Source organism: Oryx dammah, unplaced genomic scaffold (genome assembly GCF_014754425.2).
Source record: "Oryx dammah isolate SB20612 unplaced genomic scaffold, SCBI_Odam_1.1 HiC_scaffold_10, whole genome shotgun sequence".
In the NCBI taxonomy this organism is placed as follows: Eukaryota; Metazoa; Chordata; class Mammalia; order Artiodactyla; family Bovidae; genus Oryx; species Oryx dammah.
The window spans coordinates 17961772-17987400 of record NW_024070194.1 but is presented as its reverse complement, the minus strand read 5'-3'; the positions used below and the strand labels follow the sequence as shown (position 1 = coordinate 17987400).

The window sequence follows — 25629 nt, the reverse complement described above, 5'->3', positions numbered from 1 at the left end:
TTGTTTTGGCGTTTTCCACGCCCTGTTCCTTATTCCTCTCTGCGCTCCTTCCTACTGTGAGTTCCTGCCTGGTTCAGAATTCCCACAACCGTCTGGACAGAAGTTGTCAGTGTCTCAGATTTAGAAGAGAGCCTTCGTGGCTGGGGAGTGATTGTTCATGACCGTGGATACTCGCGGCTGTGTGTGCTCTCACGCGGTTCCACTGCAGTGCATATGTATGCAAAGACACGCTTCCGGGACGCATGTCAGAAACATCTGTGATACACGCTCCCTTGTCTTTAGCGTGACTGTAACTTTTGCATTTCAAAGTCCTTTTGTTCTCTGAAACATCCTTTTTCTCTACATGGCCCTGCTCTGAAGTGGGCGATTAGGGCCTCTCCTCCCTGTTTAACAGATGGAGAAACTGACGCTCACAAAGGGGAAGTGACTCGCCCAAGACCCATCAAATAGGAAATGGCAGGACTGAAACAAGAAACGGTGGTCCTGATTCTAACTTCAGCTCTTCTCAGTGTATTTGCCTTTTAATCTTGGGAAGTTTTTCCTTAGCCAGTTTTACCCCTGGGAGAAATTAGTACCGACGAACCCCCTGAGGCTGCTGGAATGTCATGTAGTGGGATGGACGTCGGAGTCAAAGAGTCTTGGCACAGCCTTATGACCTTGGGCAAATTGGTAGGCATCTTTGGGCCCGTGTGTCCTCATCAGTCAAATAAGGATGATAATATCAGGAGTTTGGATGGAAAAGTTAGCTGCTTAAGATCTGATAAGTTGTCAGGACAGGTTGGCTGGCTGGTAGCCAGGAAGGCTCCTGAGGTGAGTGCAGCCCAGGTCTTTTGACTTGTCTCATTGCTGTTCCATCCACCCATCACCCATGTGTTTTTCCATTTATCCTTCTGACCCCAGTGGGTTTGAATTCTGACACTGCTGTTTACTAGCTGCATGATCTTGGGCCAGTTAGTTCACTTCTCAGTGCTTTAGTTCCTTCTTTTGTAAAATGGAGATATTGAGAGTACCTATTATGGGTTATTATGAAGATTAAATGATGTAAAATGCTTAGATCAGGGCCTGGTAAATAGCAAACTCTATAAATGTTAGCTTTGTCATTGTTATTTATCAAGAACTGCTCTAAACCCTGGGGAAAATGGCAAATGAGACAGATAAAGGTTTTTTGTTGTTGTCTTTTGGCCATGCTGCACAGCTTGCAGGATCTTAGTTCCCTGACCAGGGATCAAACCCAGGCCCATTGCAGTGGATGCACGGGAGTCCTAACCACTGGACCACCAAGGAATTTCCAAGACATAAAGTTTTGTCTTTGTGGAGTTTACATTCTAGAAAAGGAGTAGAAACAATTTGTGAATTTATGAAGAAACACATGCTTGCTTCATGGGAACAAAGTTTCTTTTTGATGGGTGGTGAAAATTTTTGAAAGTAGATGGTAGTCTTTGTTATACAACACTGTGCATGTAATTTTTGTCCCTGAATTGTTACACTTAAAAGTGGTTAAGATGGCAAAAACAGAATAAAGCAAAACCAAAAGCCAGCTGTAACCAAAAAAAAGAAAATGGAAAGAGGGACCCACTTTAGACAGAGTGGTCAAGAGGCACATAAACTGAGATCCGAAGGGTGAGAGCTACCAAGTGACGGGACAGGCCCACTGTCCACACGGAGGGAGCAATAAGGGCAAAGCCCCAAGACAAGGGCAAGCCTGGTGTGACTGCAGTGCAGACAGAAAACCTGTGTGGCACCACTGTCGCAGTGACGGGGGCAGTAGGGGAGCTAATCAGAGGCCTTACGCAGGGACCTGGAGCTTTGGTAAGGAATTTGCATCTTATTTTGATGGGAGGTCATTGGGGTTTTAAAGAGGCCATCCACTTGGACTGTAACTGTGGCTCCTCTGTGGAGAATAAGCCCTAGGAGAGCCCAAGTGGCTAAAGGGACCGTGGAAGAGATGGAGCTGCCATGCAGACAGGAGCTGAGAGTGGCTTGGACCTGGGTGGAAGTAGGGCTGGAGAAAAAGAACAAATCCAATTTACTGGACTCAGAGATGCTGAGTCACACTAACCCTGGTGGGGGAGCTTGATGTATAAACCAGTCGATTCACTTTTAGTGTGGGGGTACAACCGCAGGCCAAGTGGGCATTGCCTCTTCCGGGCAGAGACACCCTCTCCCTCTAGGCGGCCCAGATGGAAAGCCACAGTGTCTGAAGCCTGCTTAGTGCCCCCGGAAAGCGAGCCCAGGGAGCCAGCCTGTGGTTGCAGTGTTGAAGAGTGTCAGAGGCTGACAGGCTGCTGAGCTGGCCCCAGAGGGGGCCAGGCGAGCACACTGGGCCTTACTGGGCCCCTCACCTCCAGACAGGGCTGGCGCAGGCACCGTCAGCATTTCCTTCTCTGGCTGACCTTTCCCTTTTCTAATCCTGTGTGTTCGGGTTTTCATATGTTAGTGTCATCAGTCAGGCTTTGCTGGCCTCTGTCTCTCTCTCCATCTGTTCTGGGTGGGCACTTCTTTTTTTTGTTTTTGTTTTTTTAGTTGTTGGGTTTGTGTGTGTGTGTGTGTGTGTGTGTGTGTGTGTGTGTGTGTTTCGGCCTCATCATGTAGCATGTGGAATCTTAGTTCCCCCACCATGGCCCAGGGATTGAACCTGTGTCTGCTGCAGTGGAAATGCCAGGTCTTAACCACTGGACCACCAGGGACGTCTCAGGGTAGGCACTTCTAACCCTCAGCTTTGCAGACCACTTCCCACTCTGGCTTCCCATTACTGCTTGTCATTCTGGATCTCCTCAGGGTTGTTTTATTGGGTGCCCTCTTTATGCTATTTTCCTGACTCTCCATCACCCCCCTGAGAAGGAGGGAGGAATATCTCTGTGTTAGGGTTGAGATGACCTAAGCTCAGAGGAGTGAAGTCACTTGCTCAGTGTCCCAGAGGGAGCTAGTGGGGGAGGGTTCCGGGTCTAGGTCTCACTGACCTGGGTCTGCCTCTGGCCCTGCTGCCCTGCATGGAGGGTCCATGAGATGACTATGCATATGGTCTTTGATGCTAGGCCTGGCCTGCAATGGCTTGGTGACAGGAGTCTTACCCTTTGCAGCAGAGTAACATTTCTGAGTCTTGCAAAGCTGCTGCCCCCCACACCACCCCCACACCCCATCCACCTCCAGCTTCTTCATTTCTCTGACTCAAACTTGTTCCTCCTGCCAGCCTGTGTGGAGCTCACATTTATAGGCTTCTTGTTCCAAGAAGTCAAGTTGTCAACGCCGGGACTTCACTGGTGGTCCAGTGGCTAAGACTCCACGTTGCCAACACAGGGGGCCAGAGTTCGATTCCTGGTCAGCGAACTAGATCCCACATATACAACTAAGAGTCTGCATGCCACAACTAAGACTCAGTGCAGCCAAATAACTAAATATGATAAAAACCAAGAGGTCAAGACTCCCTGTCCTCTACACATCCCTGCTTGTTCCCACATCTGAGCATTTGCCCACATGGTGACCTAGTCCAGATGTCCTGCCTGCCATCACCTATCTAGAGTCTCCCTTTTTTCATAACCTAACTCCAGCTCACCCTGCACTCCCTACCCTATAAGTCTTCCTCGGAAACCCCAGGCCATCCTCCCAAACACCAGGTCCCAGAATCTTCTAGAGGCTGAAATGTACACGGGCAAATCTATGTCACATCCTGGGTGAGTATCATCCTCCCATGTGGCAGGGAGCTCCACGGGAACCAGCACACGGTCCTCTGGGTCCGCTACAGTGCCTGGCCAGCTTGGCCGCCCAGCGGGTTCCATCAGTCTGTGCTGACTTGGTCCTGGGCAGAACTGTGCCCATATGACTGGCTGTGGCAGAAGCCAAGGTCAGGTTCTTGGCTCACTTTCTGGGCCTCAGTGAGAGAATCATGCCATTATACCCAGACTTGTGAGATGAAGAAGGTTCTCCTCATCACAGATTTTAAAAATAATGTGATTTTTCTTTCTAATTCACAAATTTTCTTTTAGGTTTAAACAGATTTTATTTATGTCTGTCTCATCCTGTCATACCAGACCATGTGCATTGGAAACATTTATTTTTTGACTTCTAGTTATTTTTTTTTAAATCATTCAAGAAATCTCCAAGTGTAGTAGAGAAAAATGAGAACTACAGTTAAATAGAAAGAAGAAAAAAAAAAAAAATTTGTCTACCCGCCTTCTAGAAACAACCATAGTTAATACTTTGCTGAATTTTCTTTTTTCTTAAAATATTTATTTCTTTGGCTGCACCTGGTCTTATTTATAGCACTCGGGATCTCTAGTTACAGCATGATAACTCTTAGCTGTGGCATGGGGAAAGCTAGTTTTCCCTAACCAGTGATTGAACCTGGTCCCCCTGGATTGGGAGTACAGAGTCTTAATCACTGGACCACCAGGGAGGTCCTCTTTGCTGAATTTTCTGTATCTGTATGTGTACATTAGTTAAGATAGGGTCGATCTGTACAAACTGCTGTGTGTCATGCTTTTTCACTCTGGTGTCCTCCATGATTTTGTACATCACCTCTTTTCACTCTCTAGAGCAGACACGCCATCTTTTATCTCACCGGCCCCTGGCCACAGGATTTGTCTGTGGCTCATGCCGCTGCCTTGGCTCCCAGCCCGGGCCTGAGTGCTTTCTCCTCCTCTGAGATTCTGTTGAGGTTTGCCTGAGGCAGCAGAGTGCAGCGGGAAGAATAATGGACCCGGAGCTGGGGTCTGGGGAGTCAGGAAGCTGGGTGAGGAGGAGAGTCGGGGGGGGGGGGGGGGCGACCAGGGAAAACCTGTCTGAGGAAATGACTGTTGCTCAAGCCCCTTTTGCTCTCTGGGTCTCACCTGTAAAAGAAGAGGAGGAGACTGAATTATCTCAGAAGCTTCCAGTTCCTCTCATCTGTGGTTCTGCCAGCACCAAGCAGTTATGCCAGCAGCCTCTGCTGGAGACCTGGGTGGTGAAAGCCTGGGATATTTATTTAAGATTACTTGGCTGGCTATTTCCAAGACGATGCAGGTCCTGGTAAAGGTTCAGAGAGTCCAGGCTGAAATCAGACTGAAGCAGAGGCAGGAGGAGATGTCCTGGAGCCTCTGGGCTGCCTGAATCCATGAGGGGTGTGTGGATTCTGCTTCTCCCAGCACAAAATATACAGATTAGTCTGTGGATTTTTTTTTTTTTTGGAAGCAAAATTAAGCAGGCATTTATTTGAAGAGTTCTTCCCTGTAGGCCTTATCTAGCATAATGCCTGATATCTCCAGTGCAGGCTTAGAAGAAATCCAGATCCGGGCAGATTCATCTGTTTGACCTCATGAGACTGTGCGCCACCACCACCCCAGCCCCTCCCCCGCACCCCCTCACCCCCCGGAGCAGCTCTGTGGCTTTGTGTTCTGGCACTGAGTCAGCACTTAGCGTCGTGTAAGCAACAGAGCTTTTATTTAACGATGGCTTTAAGTTATAACCATAAAGCCCAGGGTAATGATGTGAGTGGAAAGCATTTCTGGGTGGGGATGAGGCCATGTGGACCAAGGCCTTCCCTTCCTCCTCATCTTCTTAACAACAGCATCCATAACACCAGACCCTCTCATTTGTGCTACAAGCCCCAGCTTACAAAGCGCTCCGCTCATTATCCATAAGGTGGGGATTGAGGATGCTCATGACTTATCTTGGGCCCTGGAGACGTTGGGTGGCTGAGTGGGGGTGCTCAGGGCCCTTGACTTTCTGTTCAGTGCCCTTTGCTTTGGGCAAGGCTGGTGGCTCCTAGAAGGCAGTGGGGGAAATAAGATTGGGGCTTGGAGCATGTGCACAGCCCAGGGTGGATCAGTATCTGTCTGCATCTGCGTCAAAGGCCCCCAGGGTGGGTGGGGTGGTGGAGAGACCTGCCAAATCTCATCTGGATCTTTCTCTTTTAAAGTGATGGATTCAGAGGAAGGCTCTAGACTCAACAGGTGAGGGTTCCTGCTCATTTCTGTTTCCAGGTTTTAGCTCTAAACTTTTTTTTTTTTTTTGAGAGGTGTGTTTTCACTGAAGGGGGTCAGAAATGGATTCTTTTGCTTTCCTAAAAACAAACAACTTGTGGGTTAAATATATGTATATGTGTGTGTGTGTGTGTATTTTAAAAATTATACAAGTAATTCCAAAGTGTATGAAGTTAAAAATGAAGTTCCCTCTCTTATCATGCCCTGTGGAACTCTCTTTTTCTCCTCTACCTACTTCCAAATTATTGACCTCTCTTAACAGTTTAGTGAGTATCCTTCCAGATCTTTTACTACATGTGTACAAGCACTAAGATGTTGAGATTGTTGGGGTTTATAAGGACCTACTGCCCAGCTGCTCTTTGGAATAAGCAAATTGCAAAGAGAGAAAAGGAGAGAGAGAGAGAATGACATGGTCCCATTTATATTTATATATAAAAAATTTATAATATAATTATATATAAATATATTACAAAACAATATAAATTTTAAATATAATTTAAATATAGTATAAAATTATATATATAAATTTTATACATATAAATGGGACCATGCCATTCTCTCTCTCTCCTTTTCTCTCTTGGCAATTTGCTTATTCCAAAGAGCAGCTGGGCAGTAGGTCCTTGATTCTCTGAAATCTCATTTCCTGCTTCAAGGGGGAAATGATAAGAATAGTCTGTCGCAGAGGTAATTTCTGAGTCCCTTGCTTTGGGGATGAGTCCTAGTGAAACGAACTAACTGCCCGTTTGTAGCAGACGTGGGGCCTGAGCCCAGATCTCCGTCTTTGACATTATCAGGGCTATGCGTTTGTTAAGAGGACCTGTCTTACCCCTTTAGATCCATCCTGACCGCATCCCCGTGGAGTCAGAGGGCAGGAGTTATGGAGGCTTGGGGCATGAGGAGCCTTGCCTAATGTCGGGGCTGGAAGGACTGGGAGCCTAGGGCTCTTTGGGTCGAGTTCAGTTTGTCCAGCATTGGCTGAGGGGCTGCCACGTGGCAGGTGCTGCAGTGGGAGAGACAGCCGGGCCCAGGGCCTGCCTGGAGGTAGTCCCTGACTGTCCCTGGGGCTCTTGGCAGAGTGGGGCCCCCTGGAGAGACTCTCCTTGTCTCCAGGAAGGGCCCTGATTCCAGACCTGGGCCAATAGACTGGAGTCCCTGAGGAGCTATATGGGCAAAGGGTGGTGGGAAGGGGTCTGTGACCTCAGCTGCTGCCGCTGACCCCTCACTTCTCTGGACTCTCTCCCCACCCTCCCTTCCTCTGTCTCTCCCTCCTCCCCCTTCTCTCTGTGGCTCTTTGTCCATTTGTCTCCATCTGTCTCTCTCGGCGTGTGGTTCCTGTCCCCTCGCTCTGTTCTGTCATGCCCTCGCTGCCCCTCTCCCTCATCACATTCTCTCTCCTTCATGCCAATGCAGGCGTGCTGGTCACCATGACAACAGAGACAGGCCCTGATTCTGAGGTGAAGAAGGCTCAGGAGGAGGCCCCGCAGCAGCCTGAAGCAGCCGCCGCAGCGACCACCCCTGTGACCCCCGCGGGCCACGGCCATCTCGAGGCCAACTCCAATGAGAAGCAGCCGCCCCAGCAGGACGCTCGGCCTGCAGAACAGGTGTGTGCCCGGGAGCGGGGAAAGAAGGGAACTGAGGTGTACTGTTGACCCACGACATGCCAAGCACTGTGCAGGGACCATCGTGTTCATTTTTACATTTTATTCTCCAGGACCTCAGGAGATAACTATTCATTTGCCCATGTCACAGTGCGGGAAATAGAGCCTCAGCAGGATGGAGTCACATTGCTATAAAGTGCTGTGTGCTTCGTTGCTCAGTCATGTCCAGCTCTTTGTGACGCCATGGACTGTAGTCCACCAGGCTTCTCTGTCCATGGGGAGTCTCCAGGCAAGAATACGGGAGTGGGTTGCCATGCCCTCCTCCAGGGGATCTTCCCAACCCAGGGATCGAACCCAGGTCTCCCACATTGCAGGTGGATTCTTTGCCATCTGAGCCACCAGGGAAGCATAAAGTGCAAGTCAAATCTGTATCTGTGTCTATATATATATATATATATTGACTGCACTGCATGGCATGCAGAATCTTAGCTCCCTGACCAGGAACTGAACCCATGCCTTCTGCAGTTGAAACGTGGAGTCTTAACCACTGGACTGCCAGAGAAGTTCCAAGTCAAATCTAGATCTGATGTTGAAAAATCTGTGTTCCTTCAACCTTATTTGCCTATTCCCTCAAGCTGTCCATTCTAGCTGGGCAGGCCTGGTGTGACTCTAGAGCAAAATTCATCATCTAAAGAGAGAAGAAGGGGCTTCCCTGGTGGGCCAGTGGTTAAGAATATGCTTTCCAATGCAAGGGACGCAGGTTTGATCCCTGGTGAAGAAACTAAAATCCCACATGCACAGAGCAGCTAAGCCCACACTGCAGTTAAAGAGCCTGCTCACTGCAACAAAGACCTAGCACAGTCAAAAAAGAAAAACTTAAATAAAAGAATAAAGAGACAAAGGACTTGGGGCGGGGGGTGGGTCATCTAGCCGTTGAATTCACACCTCCCTTAGTTCACAACAGGACTAGAGAGGGAAGGGGCCCAGCCAAGATCATTGAGGTTATCTGTTACAGAGGTAGGACTGATATGCAGGGCTCTGACCTCCCTTCCTTCCATTAGATCAGTCCTAGCCACAGGTGGCTCAGTGGTAAAGAACCCACCTGCCAATGCAGGAGACTCGGATTTGATCCCTGGGTCGGGAAGATCCCTGGAGAAGAAAGTGGCAATGCATTCTAGTATTCTTGCCTGGGACATCCCATTGACAGAGGACCCCCGCAGGTGCTACAATCCATGGGGTTGCAAACAAGTCGGACACAACTTAGTGACTAAACAACAACAAAACCTCATGCTTGACCCAATGACAGACTGGGAAGGAGGAGGCCAAGCCCTGATAACTCAGGCAGTGTTAGTTCTAAGGAGAAAGGATAGCTCCGGCCTCTGGGTTTGGTTCTGTGGCATGCTTCTGCCTGCAGGGGAGCAGTGGCCCCCTCCTATGAACCCACCCATTGTACGCAGTGCTGACTCTCCTCCTGCACCTTAGACGGGGGTATCACCTGGGGGTGTTCTTAGAGGGCCATGGCTCTCATTTTGGAGTCTGTCTTAGCTCCAGCTTCTTCCTCATTGCATCTCATTTGGATGAAAGGCTATGGTTTCAAGCTCATTGACCAAATCCTTCCCTTGGTTGGACCTGCAGAGCCTAGACATGGAGGAGAAGGACTACGGGGAGGCCGACGGCCTGTCAGAGAGGACCACACCCAGCAAGGCCCAGAAGTCACCCCAGAAGATTGCCAAAAAGTACAAGAGCACCGTCTGCCGAGTCACTCTGCTCGATGCTTCTGAGTATGAGTGCGAGGTGGAGGTAGGGAGCCACAGCCCAGCCCCAGCCCACTGGCCTCGGAGCCAGGACAGGCCTCTGGGCACTCAGCCTGGGCCAAGCCAGAGGGCATCCATTCTTAATGGAGGCCTGGACCGACTGCTGTGAAATGATAGGCCAGCCCTCCTCTGCCTAGACCTTGTCACCAAGGCCCAGAGGGCTCTTATGATTGCACATAGAATTAGATGAGGCCCAGGCCTGGCACCAGGAAAAGCCTTCTTAGGGTGGCTGTACCTTGGGTAGGATTCACTGTCTAGGGGCTGATCTGTAGCCTGGTAGGACCTGGCCTCTTCTGTCTCACCCTGTAGATACCGAGGTTTCGACTAGAATCATTTTCATGTATTTATTGGATGGGGAGAGGGGTTCTCCCTGTGAACCACCCTGTCCAGGGCGCCAGGACAAACTGGTCACTCGAGGGTTCTATGGTAAGGTGTTCCCCAGGCATAGGGAGGCTGTGCATGGGAAGGACTGCTCCCCACAGGCTTTGTAGAAGCCCCATGGCATGGTTCTGTCCCCCAGTGGGTGGCAGGGAGGACACCTCTTCTCTGGGGTCAGCCCTCCTGGCCCCGCATTTAGCGTCTTCCTTTCCTGTGTTGGCTGGAACTCCCACTTGAATTCTGAACTCTGACCGCCCCCTTAGAGGTTCTGCCCCCATCCAGGTGCCATTCCTGGCTTGTCCACATGTATAGAAAAGTTCAGAGGGTGGCCTTACTGCTGAGAGTTACAAGAATGACCAGTTCCCCCCTACCCCACCCCAACCTCTGAGCCCTGGTCTTAAGGGACTGACTGACTTCTAAGCCCTGGGAGGCTGGTTTTGTCTTCTTTTCAGGGTTGGGGTTTCTGTCCTTTTTTTTTTTTTTTTATGTTTATTTCTTCCATAGAAGGGTTGCAGGGTGGACACCCAGGGCCAAAGAGGGGGATATCCTCTCCCTCTTCTCTTCTGCCCATGCCGGCTCCAGGGTGCTGCTTCAGCTGCCCTAGAGAGTGTGTTTGACCGAGGCCGCTTTCTCTGAAGGCCTTCTTCAAGAGAGGAGGCCCAAACCCCAAAATTCCCTTGAATGTTCAGCCGATCCCACAGTCAGGCCTGATCCCAGTTCCCAGTGACTCTGCCAGACCTTGTAGGGACCTCACCACCTCCCTGGAGTCCCCTGCCTCTTTGGGTAGTGACTGCTTCACATGCCTCTGTTGGTGCTTGTCTTCACACCTGTGGGTTGGGTACCCACAAATTCTGGGCTTTGTCCTTCCTAATCCTCAGGCCTGGATGGTGCCCAGAGAGGTACCACGGGTGGATGATGGGAGCTAGGGGAGAAGGTGACTCCCGCAGTGCTGCTTCCATCTGAAGCTGATTTAAACACTATGAACACGTGAAGAAACTCTCTTGCTGCTTGGATAGGGGGCGCCCCCTTAGTGTAAGGGGAGGGACCGGAGAGGAGAGTTACCCTGTGACACTAAGTCCCAGGCCCTCCCTTCCTCCCCTGCCCACATCTGTGACCTGGCAGGCAGCTCGTCTCTTCCTCTCACATCCAAAGTTCAGATTTTTGGTTTTCTCCTCCTTGGGTCCAACTTAGACTGTTTCTCTTACTCACTGTACAGGAAGGAGAAGTCAGTCACACCCTGACCCCACTCCAGCTCCCCCCCAAGCAGATTAAGTGCTAGGAGGACCCCAAGAGGGCTTGGACAAAGGCAGTGGATGGGCTGGGATTAGTGTCCCCCCAGGGTCCCTTTGGACTTGGCGAGCAGAGCCCGGTGGGAGACAGGAGCTCTGAGATCCTCCCCAGACGCTGGAAGCCTCTTGGGGGTTTTCATGTCGTCCTGGTGAAGCCTGGGGCACCTCCCCACCCCACCCTGACGTGTATTCCAGCCTCATGGGATCTATGCTTCTCTCTCTAGAAACACGGCCGGGGCCAGGTGCTGTTTGACCTGGTCTGTGAGCACCTCAACCTCTTGGAGAAGGACTACTTTGGCCTGACCTTCTGTGATGCCGACAGTCAGAAGGTACCTGGGCTGGGGAGGGGAGTTGGCTGGAGGGTCTGCTGCGGGGAGACGTCTTCTCTTAAGCCCCCATTGGCCTGGCCGCATCCTATGGCTTCCATCAATCCTCAGACCTTCATTAGGCACCTTGTCTTTTTTGGGGGCAGGCGGACACGACTGAGCGACTGAACTGAACTGAGACCATTTTTAAAGTCTTTATTGAATTTGTTTCAATACTGCTTCTGTTTTATGTTTTAAAGGTTTTTTGACTACGGGGCATGTGGGATTTTAAATCCCCGATCAGGGATCTAACCTGCAGCCCTGCATTGAAAGGTGACCTCTTAACCACTGGACTGCCGAGGAAGTCCCCACTAGGCACCTTCTGTTTGCGCCAGCCCAGGGTTCATCCATCCCTGTCTATCCTCAGTTCTCTGTCTCCCCTGTGTGCCGGTCCTTCCTTGAGACCTGCAAGTCAGCCCCAGATGCTGTGACATAGCTTCCTGGGGAAATAACCCCAGTGACTCCTCTGCACCCTTGGGACACTCCTATCTGCATTTTCTCCTTCTCACCCATGCCAGCTGCATTACCTGTTCACCGTGCTGCCTCAGGGCAATGCCAGGCCCAGGGCCCCAGGTCTCCAGTCCTGTGTGAAGCCAGGCCTCATTCCCTCACCTCCCAGTCCCAAGGGAAATGACCCAGACTGCTCAGCCAGGGAAGGGTGTTCCCTGCTGGGGTGCTGTCTGCAGGGCGTTTCAGGATATTTCTGTCTCCTTGCCCTACCCAAGTCCCCTCTCCCAGCTCCCTCTAAGGACCTCTTGTCTTCTCCTGCAGAACTGGCTGGACCCCTCCAAGGAAATCAAGAAGCAGATCCGGAGTGAGTGACTTGCCTTAGTGGGAACATGGTGGGGATTCCATCCTCCTTGGGATAATGCATTCAGACCCATGAGTTCATTTGCTCTGCATGGCACATCTTAGGGAAGGCAGGGTATTATTGTAGAGATGAGGAGCCTTAAGCCTGGACAAGAGGAATCACTGTCTGGAGTCACTTAGCATGTTAGCAAAGGAGTATTCAGGATGTCAGCCCTAGGCAGCCCAGGTCTGCAAACCCAGAAGGGACTTACAGAGTCATCTAAGACAAGGGGGCAAACTGATGGCCCTCAAAACAGCCACCCTCCTGTGCCGGGCCAGTGTTGTCTTGGGTTATCAGTGACCTTTGACTCAGAATCCTTGTCCACACTGCACTCTAGGCTGCTGCCAACTGATCGGTAGTGAACGTGTCCTGTATTTAATACTGGGTAACTGAGGCCCTGAAAAAGGCAGTTATTTACTCAAGATCGCAGACTGAGGTATTGGCCACGCCAGGTCTCCAGCCCTGGCCTCCCAGTACCATCCTGCACTCTTTTCAAGGCCTGGAGCGAAGACAGATGAGCAGGCCAACAACCTGTCTTTTCTGGCCCAGAGGGGAAAGCAAGGCATATTGGGAGGGACAGGGCAGCCTTCAAATGGCAGAAGGGAGAGGTAGGTGGCCTCAGCCAGGGGGATATGCAGTAGGTGGGGACTTGGAGCCTGGAGGCAGAGATGCCTCCACCAGGGGCTCCGCCCCCTTGGCTGTGCTTGGGTTCCCTGGTCCCCTGGCTGGAAGGCTGTAGCCGAGCCTGTTGCCATGACAGCAGGCAGCTGGGTCTAGGGATGCCAGCTGACTATGCAGGAGGGGGCTTGAGGATTCTTCCTGTAGCCTCCTGTCAGTTGGAGACAAAGAGGCAGGCTCGCAGATAGTGCCCTCTCCTCTGGGGCCAGCAGGGTCCCAGGCCTGGCCTTCAGGCTCCCCCCAGGAATGTCAGCCCTGCCGGGAAGCCTGCCCCTCCTACCTGAGAGGGTCAGAGCACATGCCGGTGGCTGAGAGTGTTTGAGATGGACCAGAACTTTGGAAGCGCGAAGCTGCTGATAGAATCTTTGGGTCTCAGCTCCCTCCCAGGGCAGGGAGTTAGGTCTCCTCAAGTGATTGCAAAGCAGAGCTGCCTCCTTCAGCCCCTGTTCCTTTCCCCAGTTTCTACTCATTCATCTCAGTTCTGTCTTCCAGGGCTCCATGGATCAATTTGTTTATCCCCTACTCTACCCTCCCCATCATGTGGCTTGTAGAATCTTCCCCAACCAGGAATTGAGCCCAGGCCTTCAGTAGTAGGGTGCAGAATCTTAACCACTGGACCACCTGGGAATTCCCTGTCCCTTTTCTTGATCTGTGACAGCCCCAGCCTTCTGAAGCTGGCACCTGAGTTCTGATGTCCTGGCCTTCAGAGTTTGGTATATTTCCTCCTGAATCTCAGTGCCCATCACTCAGGGTACTGGGGGTGATTCCTCTGCCTCTCCGGATTCCTGCATCTCCCTAGCAAGTGGGTTAATGATTCCTGCCTCGCTAGGTGGGGATGAAGTTTCTATGATGTGGTGTGGACAACAGCCAGCACAGAATAGGTTCTTCACAAAGTAGGAGGCAATCTGGTGTGATGGTTAAAAGGGCAGACACGAGTCAGACTGCCTGGATTTGAATCCTGACTCCATCACTACTTCTTGTGTTAGTTAATTGTTCTGTACTCATCATTTATAAAGTGCAGGTCACCCTTATAATTAGGGTTCTTGTGAGGATTAAATGAGTTATTAGGTGTTTAATACCTAGAATGTGCCTGCACATAGTAGCACCCACTTGTTTTAGCCATTATTATTATTATTGTTAATTATGCCATTATTTTTCCTCTTTCTCTCTTTTTTTTTTGGCTGCACTACATCGCTTGCAGGAGCTTAGCTTCCTGGGCAGGAATTGAACCCAGTGAAAGCCCGGAATCCTAACCATAGGCCACCAGGGAACTCCTCCATTATTATTCTTGAGACAGGAATTGTTTCCCCTTGAGGAGTCAGCTGTGGTCAGGAACCTAAGCTGTGGGGTCTTGGGATCAGAGGCTAGACCTGCTTTCTACCACTGACTGGCTAGGTGATCCTGGGAGGATGACTTAACCTCTCAAAATCTTCATCTATTAAAAGTGTACCTCAGGATCATTATAAAGATTAAATTCCACAAACACGTAGACGGTTCTTAGCAAGCCAAGCAACCAGCACTTAGTAAGTTTGGGAGAAGTGAGAGCTATGAAGATGGTAATGGCCAGAGGGACAGGATGGTAGTGGTGGTGTGGTCACCAGCCCTTCCTGACCATGGCTATGCCCTGGATGGACCTTGCTTTCTCAGTTTGTCAGGGGTCCTTTTTTAAAAAATTGAATTAATTAATTTAAAAATATATCTATTTATTTTGCCATGCCAGGTATTAATTGTGGCACACAGGATCTTTGATTTTCATTGCGGCATGAGAACTCCTAGTTGCAGCATGTGGGATCTAGTTCCCTAACCAGGGACTGAACCTGTGCCCCCTGCATTGGGAGCATGAAGTCTTAGCCAATGGACCACTGAGGAAGTCCCTGTTGGGGGTTCTTTTAGAACTTGGAGCCCAAAATATCCCAGGGGCCATCTGACCATTGTTCTGGACTATGGCCTTTCATCAAGGCCTCCTCCCTTCCCACCCCCGCTTCTTAAGTGGTCATCCCTTTTCTTGGCTCACAGAGCTTTTCTCCAGCTAAAACCTCGGCCTTTATTTTTCTTTACTTTTTAAATGTGTACCATTGATTTTTCGTAGCTAAATGTGGAGGTTAACATTTATCCCAGTGAAATGTGTTTTGTTACTTTTAGCCCATTATATTTGCCTTTCAGTCTCGTTTATAATCCATTTGAGATGGAGTCAACATCAGATAGGACAGAGGTTTGCAAAGTCTGTTCTGAGAAACATTAATATGGAAGGAGGCCCTGTGACAAACGGATGCTGCAGGTCAAATGGGCTTTGGAAACTCCTGAATACATGTCTCCCCTTTAAGAGGTGCAAGGCACAGCAGCAGAGTGAGAGCTCTGAGAAACCCAAAGTCAGGAAACCTGTTTAATGTGGTACTTTCTAGATTAGCTATCTTCCCATTAATGTCCTGGGCACAGACTTTGGTGTAGAGCAGAGTGGGCTCTGCAGCCAGGTGGCCAGGGTGGGTCTGAACCTTAGCATTGCCACTTCCTAGCTGGTGACCTTGGACTGGCCATTTTGCTACCTGGGCCTCACCATCCTCATTTACAAAATGGGGGTGATCGTAGGACTTGTTTACTGGGCTCTTGTGAGGTTTAATGACGTGATGTTTGTAAAGTATTTAACAGCATGTCTAGCATGTACCACTGGTTTTCTTTCTTTCTACCTTCCTTCCCACTGCTAGTTCACAAGTCTTTTAATCTGGGCCTCAGTCTCCTCGTCTGTCAAGTGGGAGTAATGTTCCAGGCTTTCTTATGGGTTTGTCCTAAGATTACAGTCATGGGAAAACTTCGAAAAATTGCCCATGAGATGGTACATCCGGGCCACCCACTGGGAAGATGGGGCCCCTCTGATCTCTTCTCCCACCTGCTCCTCTCAGGCAGCCCCTGGAATTTCGCGTTCACAGTCAAGTTCTACCCTCCTGATCCTGCCCAGCTGACAGAAGACATCACAAGGTGAGGGCTGGGGAGGGGTGGTGTTGGAGGGGGATGGACACGGGCCCCTGGGAGACACGAGATGGAATATGGGTACACAGTGCGGAGGGCAAACCCAGATGCCCGCTGAGGCCATGCAGACAGCATCGACAAGGGAATCCAACTCAGTGCAAGAGAGAGTGATGCAAGCATAGTGATATATGCAGTGAGTCCTTGACTTCGGAGGGGGAGGAGTCACAGGGTGCAGAGGGTCTCAGTGGGAATTCAAGAGGACAGAGCCCACCTAAAACGGTCCCTGTTCCTCTCGGCAATCACATGGGCATCGGACCCTATTGTTGGAGGAAAGCTAGATTTGAGAGTAAAAGACACAACTGAGCGACTTCACTTTCACTTTTCACTTTCATGCATTGGAGGAGGAAATGGCAACCCACTCCAGTGTTCTTGCCTGAAGAATCCCAGGGACGGGGGAGCCTGGTGGGCTGCCGTCTATGGGGTCACACAGAGTCGGACACGACTGAAGCGCCTTAGCTGCAGCAGCAGCAGCAGCCACAATTTTAAAATGCTGGCAACTCATTTAAACTTTCAAAGCATATGATGTGGGCCATCTCTGGGTAGGATAAGCCAGACACATCTGAAGGCTGATGGGCTGGGTGGACCACCCGGTTTTGACTATGGGGATAAGGAGGGATTAGAACACAGATGCCTTTGAAAGTGGGAGTTTGGTCCTGTGTGTTGAAGTGTGGTCGTCAAATGGGGCGTGTGACATCCCCAGGGAGGCAAGCCCAGGCTGCTGGAGTGAATCTGGATTGTGGATGCAGGCCTTGTGCCTCAGGGCCAGTAGATAAGAAGGCTTGGTGATTAGAAGAGGGTGTGAAGCATCCCTCGGGGCTCAGCCTGCCTCTGGAACCCAAAACAAGGAGAGCACTTTCTCTTTATCTAAGTGTGTTAGTTGCTCAGTCATGTCCGACTCTTTTCGACCCCATGGACTGTAGCCTGCCAAGCTCCTCTGTCCATGGAATTGTCCAGGCAAGAATACTGGAGTGAGTTGCCATTTCCTCCTCCATCTCTTTATTTAAGCCCCTTCCGAAGAGATAGTCTTACTTCTTGATATCCTGGGGCTGTGTCACGCCTACCACAAATAGGATGTGCTTTGGAGCTACTAAGCCAGTCCCTGTCTTCCACTGGGTCCCTCTCTAATCTCTGCCACTTGCCAAGCAATCAGCCAAGGTCAAGATACTGACTCTGGTCTTGGGAGATAAAACAGATGTTCCTGGAATAGATCAAATCTGAGGCCTTGGCCTCATTAGCCCTGCTCTAATTCCTGAGGTCAGCTTGGGGCTAGGGTGGCAGCAGCAGGGTCTAAACTTCGTTCCTGACAGGGCTGAGAGCTTTAGACCAAGACAACCCCCACCCTTCCTGGTCTTGCCCACTGTGCCTTCCCTCTTTGTTCCTGGACATTGGGACACCAGGAAAGAAGTTAGCCCTGCCCAGTATGGATGGCCTCAGGTAGTAGCAGCTATTTAGGTGTTTATTTTGGGGGGAGTGCACTGTGTGGCATGCAGAATCTTAGTTCCCCAACCAGGGATCAAACCTGTACCCCCTGCAGTGGAAACCAGCGGACTACCAAGAAAGTCCCTGTGGCAGCTGTTTAGCAAAAAATATTTAAACCCCAAATAAACTGGTTAAAATGACAAAGTGACTGGAATGAAAGACAAGTCTGTGTACTTGGCAATGATTTCTGAATCTGGAGACTTTTGAATGAAATGCCCATAAGCCCACCCTTGGTGCCTGTGATGTTTGAGCTGCTGTTGATTGTGAACTGCAGCCTTGCCTCTGAGCAGACACTGAGGCTCCATGTACTCTTTGCCAGAGCCTCAGTTCTGACTGCAAGATCATGTCATGGAGCAATACGAACTACTTAAAAATAAAAGCCACTTAAAAGATACAAGTCAATGGGAAAAAAAAATGGTGAGACATGGCAAAGCGGTCAGGGAGGTACTGCAGGCTGAGAATGAACTGGAACATTAAAAAAAAAAAACACACAGTAACTTAAAAAGCAATAAAAAAAAATTTGTTTGCAATGGTAAAATCATCCAAGTGTGCATGAAAGGTATAAAAAGTCTTGAAAGTTATAAAAGTGGTTGGAAATGTTTCTTCTGAGCCAATTTGGTTTTTGACAATTCACTTAGAGCTGTAACCAAATTAAAAAGTTCTGAGAATACATCGGCAAACAGGTTTTTCCGGATGGTGGATTATGGTACAGAAGTTAAAACGAATAAAATCAAGTCGCACGTGCTGATATGGGAAGGGCTCTAAGGCACCCAGCTGAGTGTGAGAAGGCAAGTGAGCTGCACAGTCAGATGTCGCGTTTGCTAGCTTTACCTGCTAAAAACTCCCCATTAATCAAAACCATGTGCATTTTAAAACTTTATTTTATTGAAGTATAGTTTCTTTACAATGTTGTGTTACTTTTTGCTGTACAGCAAAGTAATTCAGTTATATGCACACACACGCATGTATTTTCTTTTACACGTTCTTTTCCATTATGGTTTATTTCAGGTAATAGTTCCCCATGCTATCCAGTAGGACCTTGTTGTCTTTCTATTCTGTATGTATTAATAATAGTTTGCACCCGCGAATCTGCAACTCCCCTTCTGTTCCTCCTGTGCCACCCCTCCCCTTTGGCAACCAAGTCTGTTCTCTGGGTCTGTGAGTCTGTTTCTGTTTTATCGATAAGTTCATTTGTGTCTTATTTTAGATTCCACATAGAAGTGTTATCATGTGGTATGTCTTTCTCTTTCTGACGGACTTGACTTAGTACGATGCTCTCTAGATCCTTCCATGTTGCTGCAGATACCATTAGTTCATTCTTTTTTTTTATGGCTGAGTAGTAGTCCATTGGATTTGGTTGGCCAAAAAGTTCATTTGGGCTTTTCTGTAATGTCCTGTGGAAAAGCCCAAATGAACTTTTTGGCCAACCCAGTATACCACATCTTCTTTATCCGTTCATCTGTTGGTGGATATTTAGATTGTTTCCATGTCTTGGCTACTGTGAGTAGTGCTGCTGTGAACATAGGAGTGCACGTGTCTTTTTGAATTATATGTTTTCTGAATATATGCCCTGAAGTGGGATTGCTAGACCATATGGCAACTCTGGTTTTATTTTTTAGAGGAAGCGCCATACTGTTTTCCTTGGTGGCTGCACCAATTTACATTCCCACCCACAGTCTAGGAGGGTTCCCTTTTCTTCACACCCTCTCTAGTATTTGTTATTTATAGACTTTTTAATGATGGTCATTCTGACTAGTGGAGGTGGTACCTCACTGTAGTTTTGATTTGCATTTCCCTAATATTTAGTGTTGATGAGCATCTTTTTGTGTGCCTATTGACCATCTGTATGTCTTCTTTGGAGACATGTCTATTTAGGTCTTCTGCCCATTTTTTGATTTGGTCTTTTTTTTTTTTTTACTAGGTTATATGAGCTGTTTGTATGTTTTGGAGGTTAAGCCCCTGTTGGTGGCATCATTTGCAAATATTTTCTCCCAGTCCATAGACTGTCTTTTTGTTTTGTTGATGGTTTCCTTTGCTGTGCAAAAGCTTATAAACTTGATTAGGTCCCATTTGTTTAGTTTTGTTTTCCTATTGCCATGGGAGATTGACCTAGGAAAACATTGGTATGATTTATGTCTGAGAATGTCTTACCTATGTTCTTTTCTAGGAATTTTACAGCCTCATTTCTTATATTTAAGTCTTTAAGCTATTTTGAGTTTATTTTTGTGTATGATGTGAAGGCATGTTCCAATTTCATTGATTTACATGTGGCTGTCCAGCTTTCCCAACACCACTTACTGAAGAGACTCTCTTTTCCCCATTGTGTTTTCTTGCCTCCTTTGTCAAAGATTAATTGGCCATATAGGTCTGTGGGTTTATTTCTGGGCTGTCTAGTCTGTTCTGTTGATCCATATGTCTTTTTTTGTGCCAATATCATGCTGTTTTGATTACTGTAGCTTTGAGTATTGTCTGAAGTCTGGGGAGGGTTATACCTTCTGCTTTGTTCTTTTTCCTCAGGATTTAGCAATCCTGGGTCTTTTATGGTTCCCTGCAAATTATAGGATTATTTATTCTAGTTCTGTGAAAAATGTCACAGGTGATTTGATAGGAACTGAATTAAATCTTTAGATTAGTTTGGCTAGTATGGCCATTTTAACAATGTTCATTCTTCTAATTATGAGATGTCTTTCCATTTCTTTGAATCATCTCTGATTTCTTTTATTAATGTTTTATAGTTCTCAGCATATAAGTCTTTTACTTCCTTGACCAGGTTTATTCTTGTTTGTTTGTTTTATTAATTTTTTTTGGATGCAGATTCTAAAGGGGATTTGGTTTTTTTACATTACTTTTCTGATATTTCATTGTTAAAGTGTAAAGAAATGCAACCAATTTCTATATGTTAATCTTGTATTTTGCTACCTTGCTGAATTGATTTATCAGTTTCAGTAGTTTTTGTGAGGAGTCTTTAGGATTTTCTATATATATAGTATCATGTCATCTGCATATAATGACAGTTTTATCTCTTCCCTACCAATTTGGATACATTTTATTTCTTTTTCTTGTCTGATTGCTGTGATTAGGACTTCTATTCAATATTATGTTGAGTAGAATTGGTGAGGTGGGCATCCTTGCTTGTTCCAGATTTTAGTGGGAAGGCTTTCAGCTTTTTAGCATTGAATATCATATTGGCTGTGGGTTTGTCATAAATAACCTTTATTATGTTGAGATATGTTTCCTCTATACCCACTTTCTTAAGATGTTTTTTTATCATGAATGGATGTTGAACTTTATCAAATGCTTTTTATGAATCTATGAAGATGATCATGTGAAAATTACATACATTTCTAGACGTCCGTGGAGGAAAAAGGTCTAAACACCACAGGGATAACAGGAGTAACCTCTGGGGGAGGGGATTAGCACTAAGGATGAATATAAAGAGGAAATTTAGAATTACCTCTAAAGTTTACATTTTTTCCCACCGTAAGTGTATATTAATTGTATAATTCAAAATACATCACATTTTAAAAAAATGGCTAAACCAGCAAAGCAATCCTAATTTAGCTTGAAAATGAGTTCGAAATTGAAAATGTTCCCATAGTAGGAAAAATCCATCAAACTTAGAAATGAACAAAAATGCTTAACATTTCATGAAATGTTACATAACCATCTTCTAAGATACACCCAGAGCATTAACTCATGACCTGCCAGTGTTAACACATGGCATGTCTGGGAATATTCCTCTCTGTGCTGAGTGTCGATTAGTTTGGAGCTGATGGATCCATATGAAGCTGTGGTTGGGGGCATCTAGGGAGGGAGTGGGCCCCCCTGTGCCCATGCCCGCTCTCCCCTATCTCCAGATACTACCTGTGCCTGCAGCTGCGGGCGGACATCATCACAGGCCGCCTGCCCTGCTCCTTCGTCACGCACGCCCTGCTGGGCTCCTACGCCGTGCAGGCTGAGCTGGGTGACTACGATGCAGAGGAGCATGTGGGCAACTATGTCAGCGAGCTCCGCTTCGCCCCGAACCAGACTCGGGAGCTGGAAGAAAGGATCATGGAGCTGCACAAGACATACAGGTGAGAGGCCCTCCACCCAGGCCTCCCCTGGCTCCTCAGCCTGTTGGCCAGAACCTTCCTGGCTAGACCCTAGAGGCTGTGCTCTAAGAACTCCACCTGGTTCTGCTGCTAAGGTGAAGTGTGTCTGAGAGCAGATTATCTCATCAGAGGGGAATGATGGTAACTCACTATGTGACCTTAAATGACTTCTGTATGGGTGCGATAATTCCCTGTCCTTGGCCTCTGAGAATCTGGTCTCTTGATCGGCCAATTGGAGATAACAAACACGGTAATAACTATTATGTGTCCCTGGGGAAGTGTCCTGATGTCTCCATCTTGGCATAAAGGTCAAGTTTACATTCTAAAGCCAGACAATCAGGTTCACCTTTTGGCCCTGCCACTTTCTAACTAGGGCATCTGGGGCTGGTTGTTTCACTTCCCCATGCTTTAGTTTCCTCATCTGTTCAGTGGGCACTAATAAAATCTATGTTATAGGGTCCTAGGGGCGCTACATGGCATGTATTAGAGACTCACTGTGTGTAATTGTTGCTCTGTGATTTGAGGGGTTGAGTGATTGATTGTGCAGTGGAAGACACCTTGTTCCAGGAGTTAGAAGATAGTTAACTAGTTGGGTGATGGTGGGCTGGCTATTTAACCTATCTGCCCCATTTTCCACCTGTATTAAAAAAATTTTTTTTTCCCACCTGTATTTGTAAGGACATAGATTATCAGTGTTTCTCAACTGCTGGTATTGGGGCAAAAGAATTCACTGTGCAGGATGTTTGGCATCCCTGGACCCCAGGCCCTAAATGCCCATAAGACCCCCTCAGTCTTTGTAAAAACGAAAATGTACCCCCCATTTCCAAATCCCTGCCATGAGGGTGATACCCTCTCCCTGAGGGTCCCATGGAATTAAATGGTCCTTTTAAGCTGGAAGCACTTTGGACTCCAAGTCTAGGCTTGTTAGGGGAACCCAGTGCGATAAATGATACGAAAGTGTTAGTCACTCAGTCATGTCCGACTCTTTGCAACCCCATGGACTTAGCCCTCCAGGCTCCCCTGTCCATGAGATTTTCCAGACAAGGATACGGAGTGGGTTGCCAGGCCCTCCTCCAGGGGATCTTTCCCACCCAGGGATCCAACCAGTGTCTTTTATGTCTCCTGTGTTGGCAAGCAGGTTCTTTACCACTGGCACCACCCAGGAGGCCCCTTGGTTGACACATGTAAGATCTAGTTTCCAACCAGGGATTGAACTCGGGCCCCCTGCCTTGGGAGCATGGAGCCTTAGCCACTGGACCAGCTGGAAGCCCCCAGCACTTCAGCTTTAACAGCTCTTTTGACTTAAAGCAGACTGACCTCTAGTGTCTAGGCATCCATGCAGCAGCTCCCCAAGGTAGACAGAACACAGGAAACTGAGGATACAAGACGGATGGAAGAAAGCGGTTGGGAATACAACCATGGAGCCACGTTGTCCAGATTCAAATTCTGACTTTGCTACTTAATAACTGTATGCCCTTAGGCAAGTTATTCAAGCTGTCTATGCCACAGCTTCCTCATCTATCAAGTGAGAATAGTGATATCTACCTTGTAGACTTGTTAGGAGGATTCACATGAGTTAATACATGTTAAGTGCTAGGACCGGTAACCAGCTCATAGTACTCAACAAATGTTAGCCGTGGCTAAGTGCAGAGCGTGCAGTTTCCTGGCAGCCAAAGCAAAGAAGGAACGTGGTGAATTACATAACTTCTCTTTTCAGAAAGCAGAATGTGCACCTGTTCTTCAGGGAAGATTAAATGGTTTCTGAGAAAAATAGCTGATGTGGGTAATAATTCAGGAGCTCCTGGGTGATTATAATGATCAGTGTCAGTCACAGTCGTTTCATTGTCGTGAAGACACAGAATTTATGGTTCACGCTTAACCCAATGGCAGAATGAGGCAAAACTCCAGACTCCCGGCTGAGCCCTTGAACGCTTCCTGGAGGAAATAGGACTGGCCCTGAGCTTTGGCAAGAGATGAGAGTTCAGTGGGCTGAAGAAGGGGGCTAGGGGCACACCATCTGGCACTGAGAACAGAGGGGAGGGACCAGGAAGGCCCAGCTGCACTGTGCTCCAGAAAATTTTCTTTCTGGAATCCCAGGTTCTGATCATAGCCACCTTCAGCTGGCGGGACTCGGGCCCAGGCCTTTCCCATGGCTGTCATTGATCACTTTCTTTCCCTTAGGGGCATGACCCCCGGAGAAGCAGAAATCCACTTCCTAGAGAATGCCAAGAAGCTGTCCATGTACGGAGTGGACCTGCACCATGCTAAGGTACTGCTGGGGGCCGGGGTTCCCCGGGCCTGGGGGTGCCCCCGAGGAGCCTCCAGGGCCTTCCCCAGGGCTCGGTGTGCCAGTCTTTCCTCATTTCTCACTCCTTGACGCCCCATAACCGTTTACTTCCCCCATGACCCTTATGATTATCCTTATTATTTATGAACCTGTCTGTGCTGCCACTAGACTGAGAGCTTCATGAGGGAAAGACATGGGTCTGAACCCATTTCTGTATCCTGAGCGCATAGCATATGATCTAGTGTGCCTAGGTACCACTAAATGTTTGCTGGGGGAATGAATGATTGAGTGATTGGTGGAAAATGATCGAACAAGTGAGTGGTGAGTCAATGACAAAATGAATGAACCGATGGCTCTGTGAGGGATGCATCGGGTGACTCCCCGTGGATGCTCAAACCCTGCTCCTGAGGGCTCATTGCAGGCAGAGCCCAGAGAGGGGTTGCGGGGTGGGTGGCAGGCTGTCCTCAGGCTTGGACCCAGGCCTGTCCTTGCACGGCCCCTCCCACACAGGACTCAGAGGGCATCGACATCATGTTGGGAGTCTGTGCCAACGGCCTGCTCATCTACCGGGACCGGCTGAGGATCAACCGCTTCGCCTGGCCCAAAATTCTCAAGATCTCCTACAAGAGGAGTAACTTCTACATCAAGATCCGGCCTGGGGAGGTGAGCCCGCCTAGGGAATCCCTTCTTCCCCGGGATCAACTAAAACGGTGGGACCCTGGCAGCTAGACCTGGGATTTTTCCTTCCTGGGATGCATAGATGGAGGTGCTGGGTGAGGAGAGGGCCCTCTTTGGCTGGGGCTCTCTACATAGACATTACACTCTCAGTGTGTGCCTGCACGTGCGTGTGCGTGCACGCACACACATACAATAGTGTACCTATAAAGACAGCCACATAGGGACTTCCCTGGTGGTCCAGGGGTTAAAACAATTCACTTCCAGTGCAAAGGCCATCGGTTCAACCCCTAGTCAGGGAAATAAGATCCCATCTGCCATATGCGGCAAAAAATCAATAATACAAAGATAACCACATATACTTAGGTTACACAGATCAGTGAATGTATGCCCATATCTGGGCTTCCCTAGTGGCTCAGTGGTTAAAAACTCACCTGCCAATGCAGGAGATGCGGGTTCAATCCCCGGGTCGGGAAGATCTTTGGAGAAGGAAATGGCAACCCACTCCAGTATTCTTACCTGGGAAATACCAAGGACAGAGGAGCCTGGTGGGGCTACAGTCCATATAGGGTCTCAAAGAGTCAGACACAACTTAGCAACTAAGATAACTGCAGCACCATGTCCTGTTCCTGCGTTTTGCTTACATGTGGTACTCGAGTGTGTACACATATGAAGGTACACACGCACACACGTGATTATACACACATGCAAACTTGAATACTTCCACCCTCCGCATCCCATGCATCACAAACTCCACTTTGTTCTACCTCTAGAATTAGGGCGACACCTTCTGCCTCTGGCCCCCTGTCCACTGCCCTGGCCACCACCTCTCCCCTCCAACCCTCTCCTCTCCTTCCCACTGGTCCCCCGGCCTCCACGGTCACTGTAGGCCTTTTCCTTCACAGCTGCTTGAGAGTCCCTTTCAGCAGATCAGGACAAACCCACCCCACTCCCACTCCTCACTTGAACCTTTCAAGGGCTCTCTTTGGCTCTTGGACTCAATTCCTAACTCTTCTGCCCACCTGCCTCTCGCACATGTCTCTGCCCTGCCGCCCCACGCCAGTGGCACTCCAGCCACTTGGGGCTTCTCTGAGATCCTTAAGTAAGCAAACTCTCACCTGTCCGAGCCCTTTGCATCTGA

General features: G+C 48.6%; 1 protein-coding gene across 12 annotated transcripts in view; it reads left to right on the top strand.

The window, feature by feature from the left end:
- Positions 1-25629, top strand: part of EPB41L1 (erythrocyte membrane protein band 4.1 like 1) — a 137792-nt gene that overhangs the window by 72600 nt on the left and 39563 nt on the right. For all 12 annotated transcript variants that reach the window (XM_040247406.1, XM_040247399.1, XM_040247403.1 and 9 more), the window contains 8 exons: positions 7368-7558; positions 9191-9355; positions 11261-11365; positions 12173-12215; positions 15827-15902; positions 21290-21508; positions 23708-23795; positions 24324-24476. In XM_040247406.1, the coding sequence (XP_040103340.1) occupies positions 7382-7558; positions 9191-9355; positions 11261-11365; positions 12173-12215; positions 15827-15902; positions 21290-21508; positions 23708-23795; positions 24324-24476 (1026 nt within the window). In that variant the 5' untranslated portion in view covers positions 7368-7381. The remainder of the gene's footprint in view (positions 1-7367; positions 7559-9190; positions 9356-11260; positions 11366-12172; positions 12216-15826; positions 15903-21289; positions 21509-23707; positions 23796-24323; positions 24477-25629) is intronic.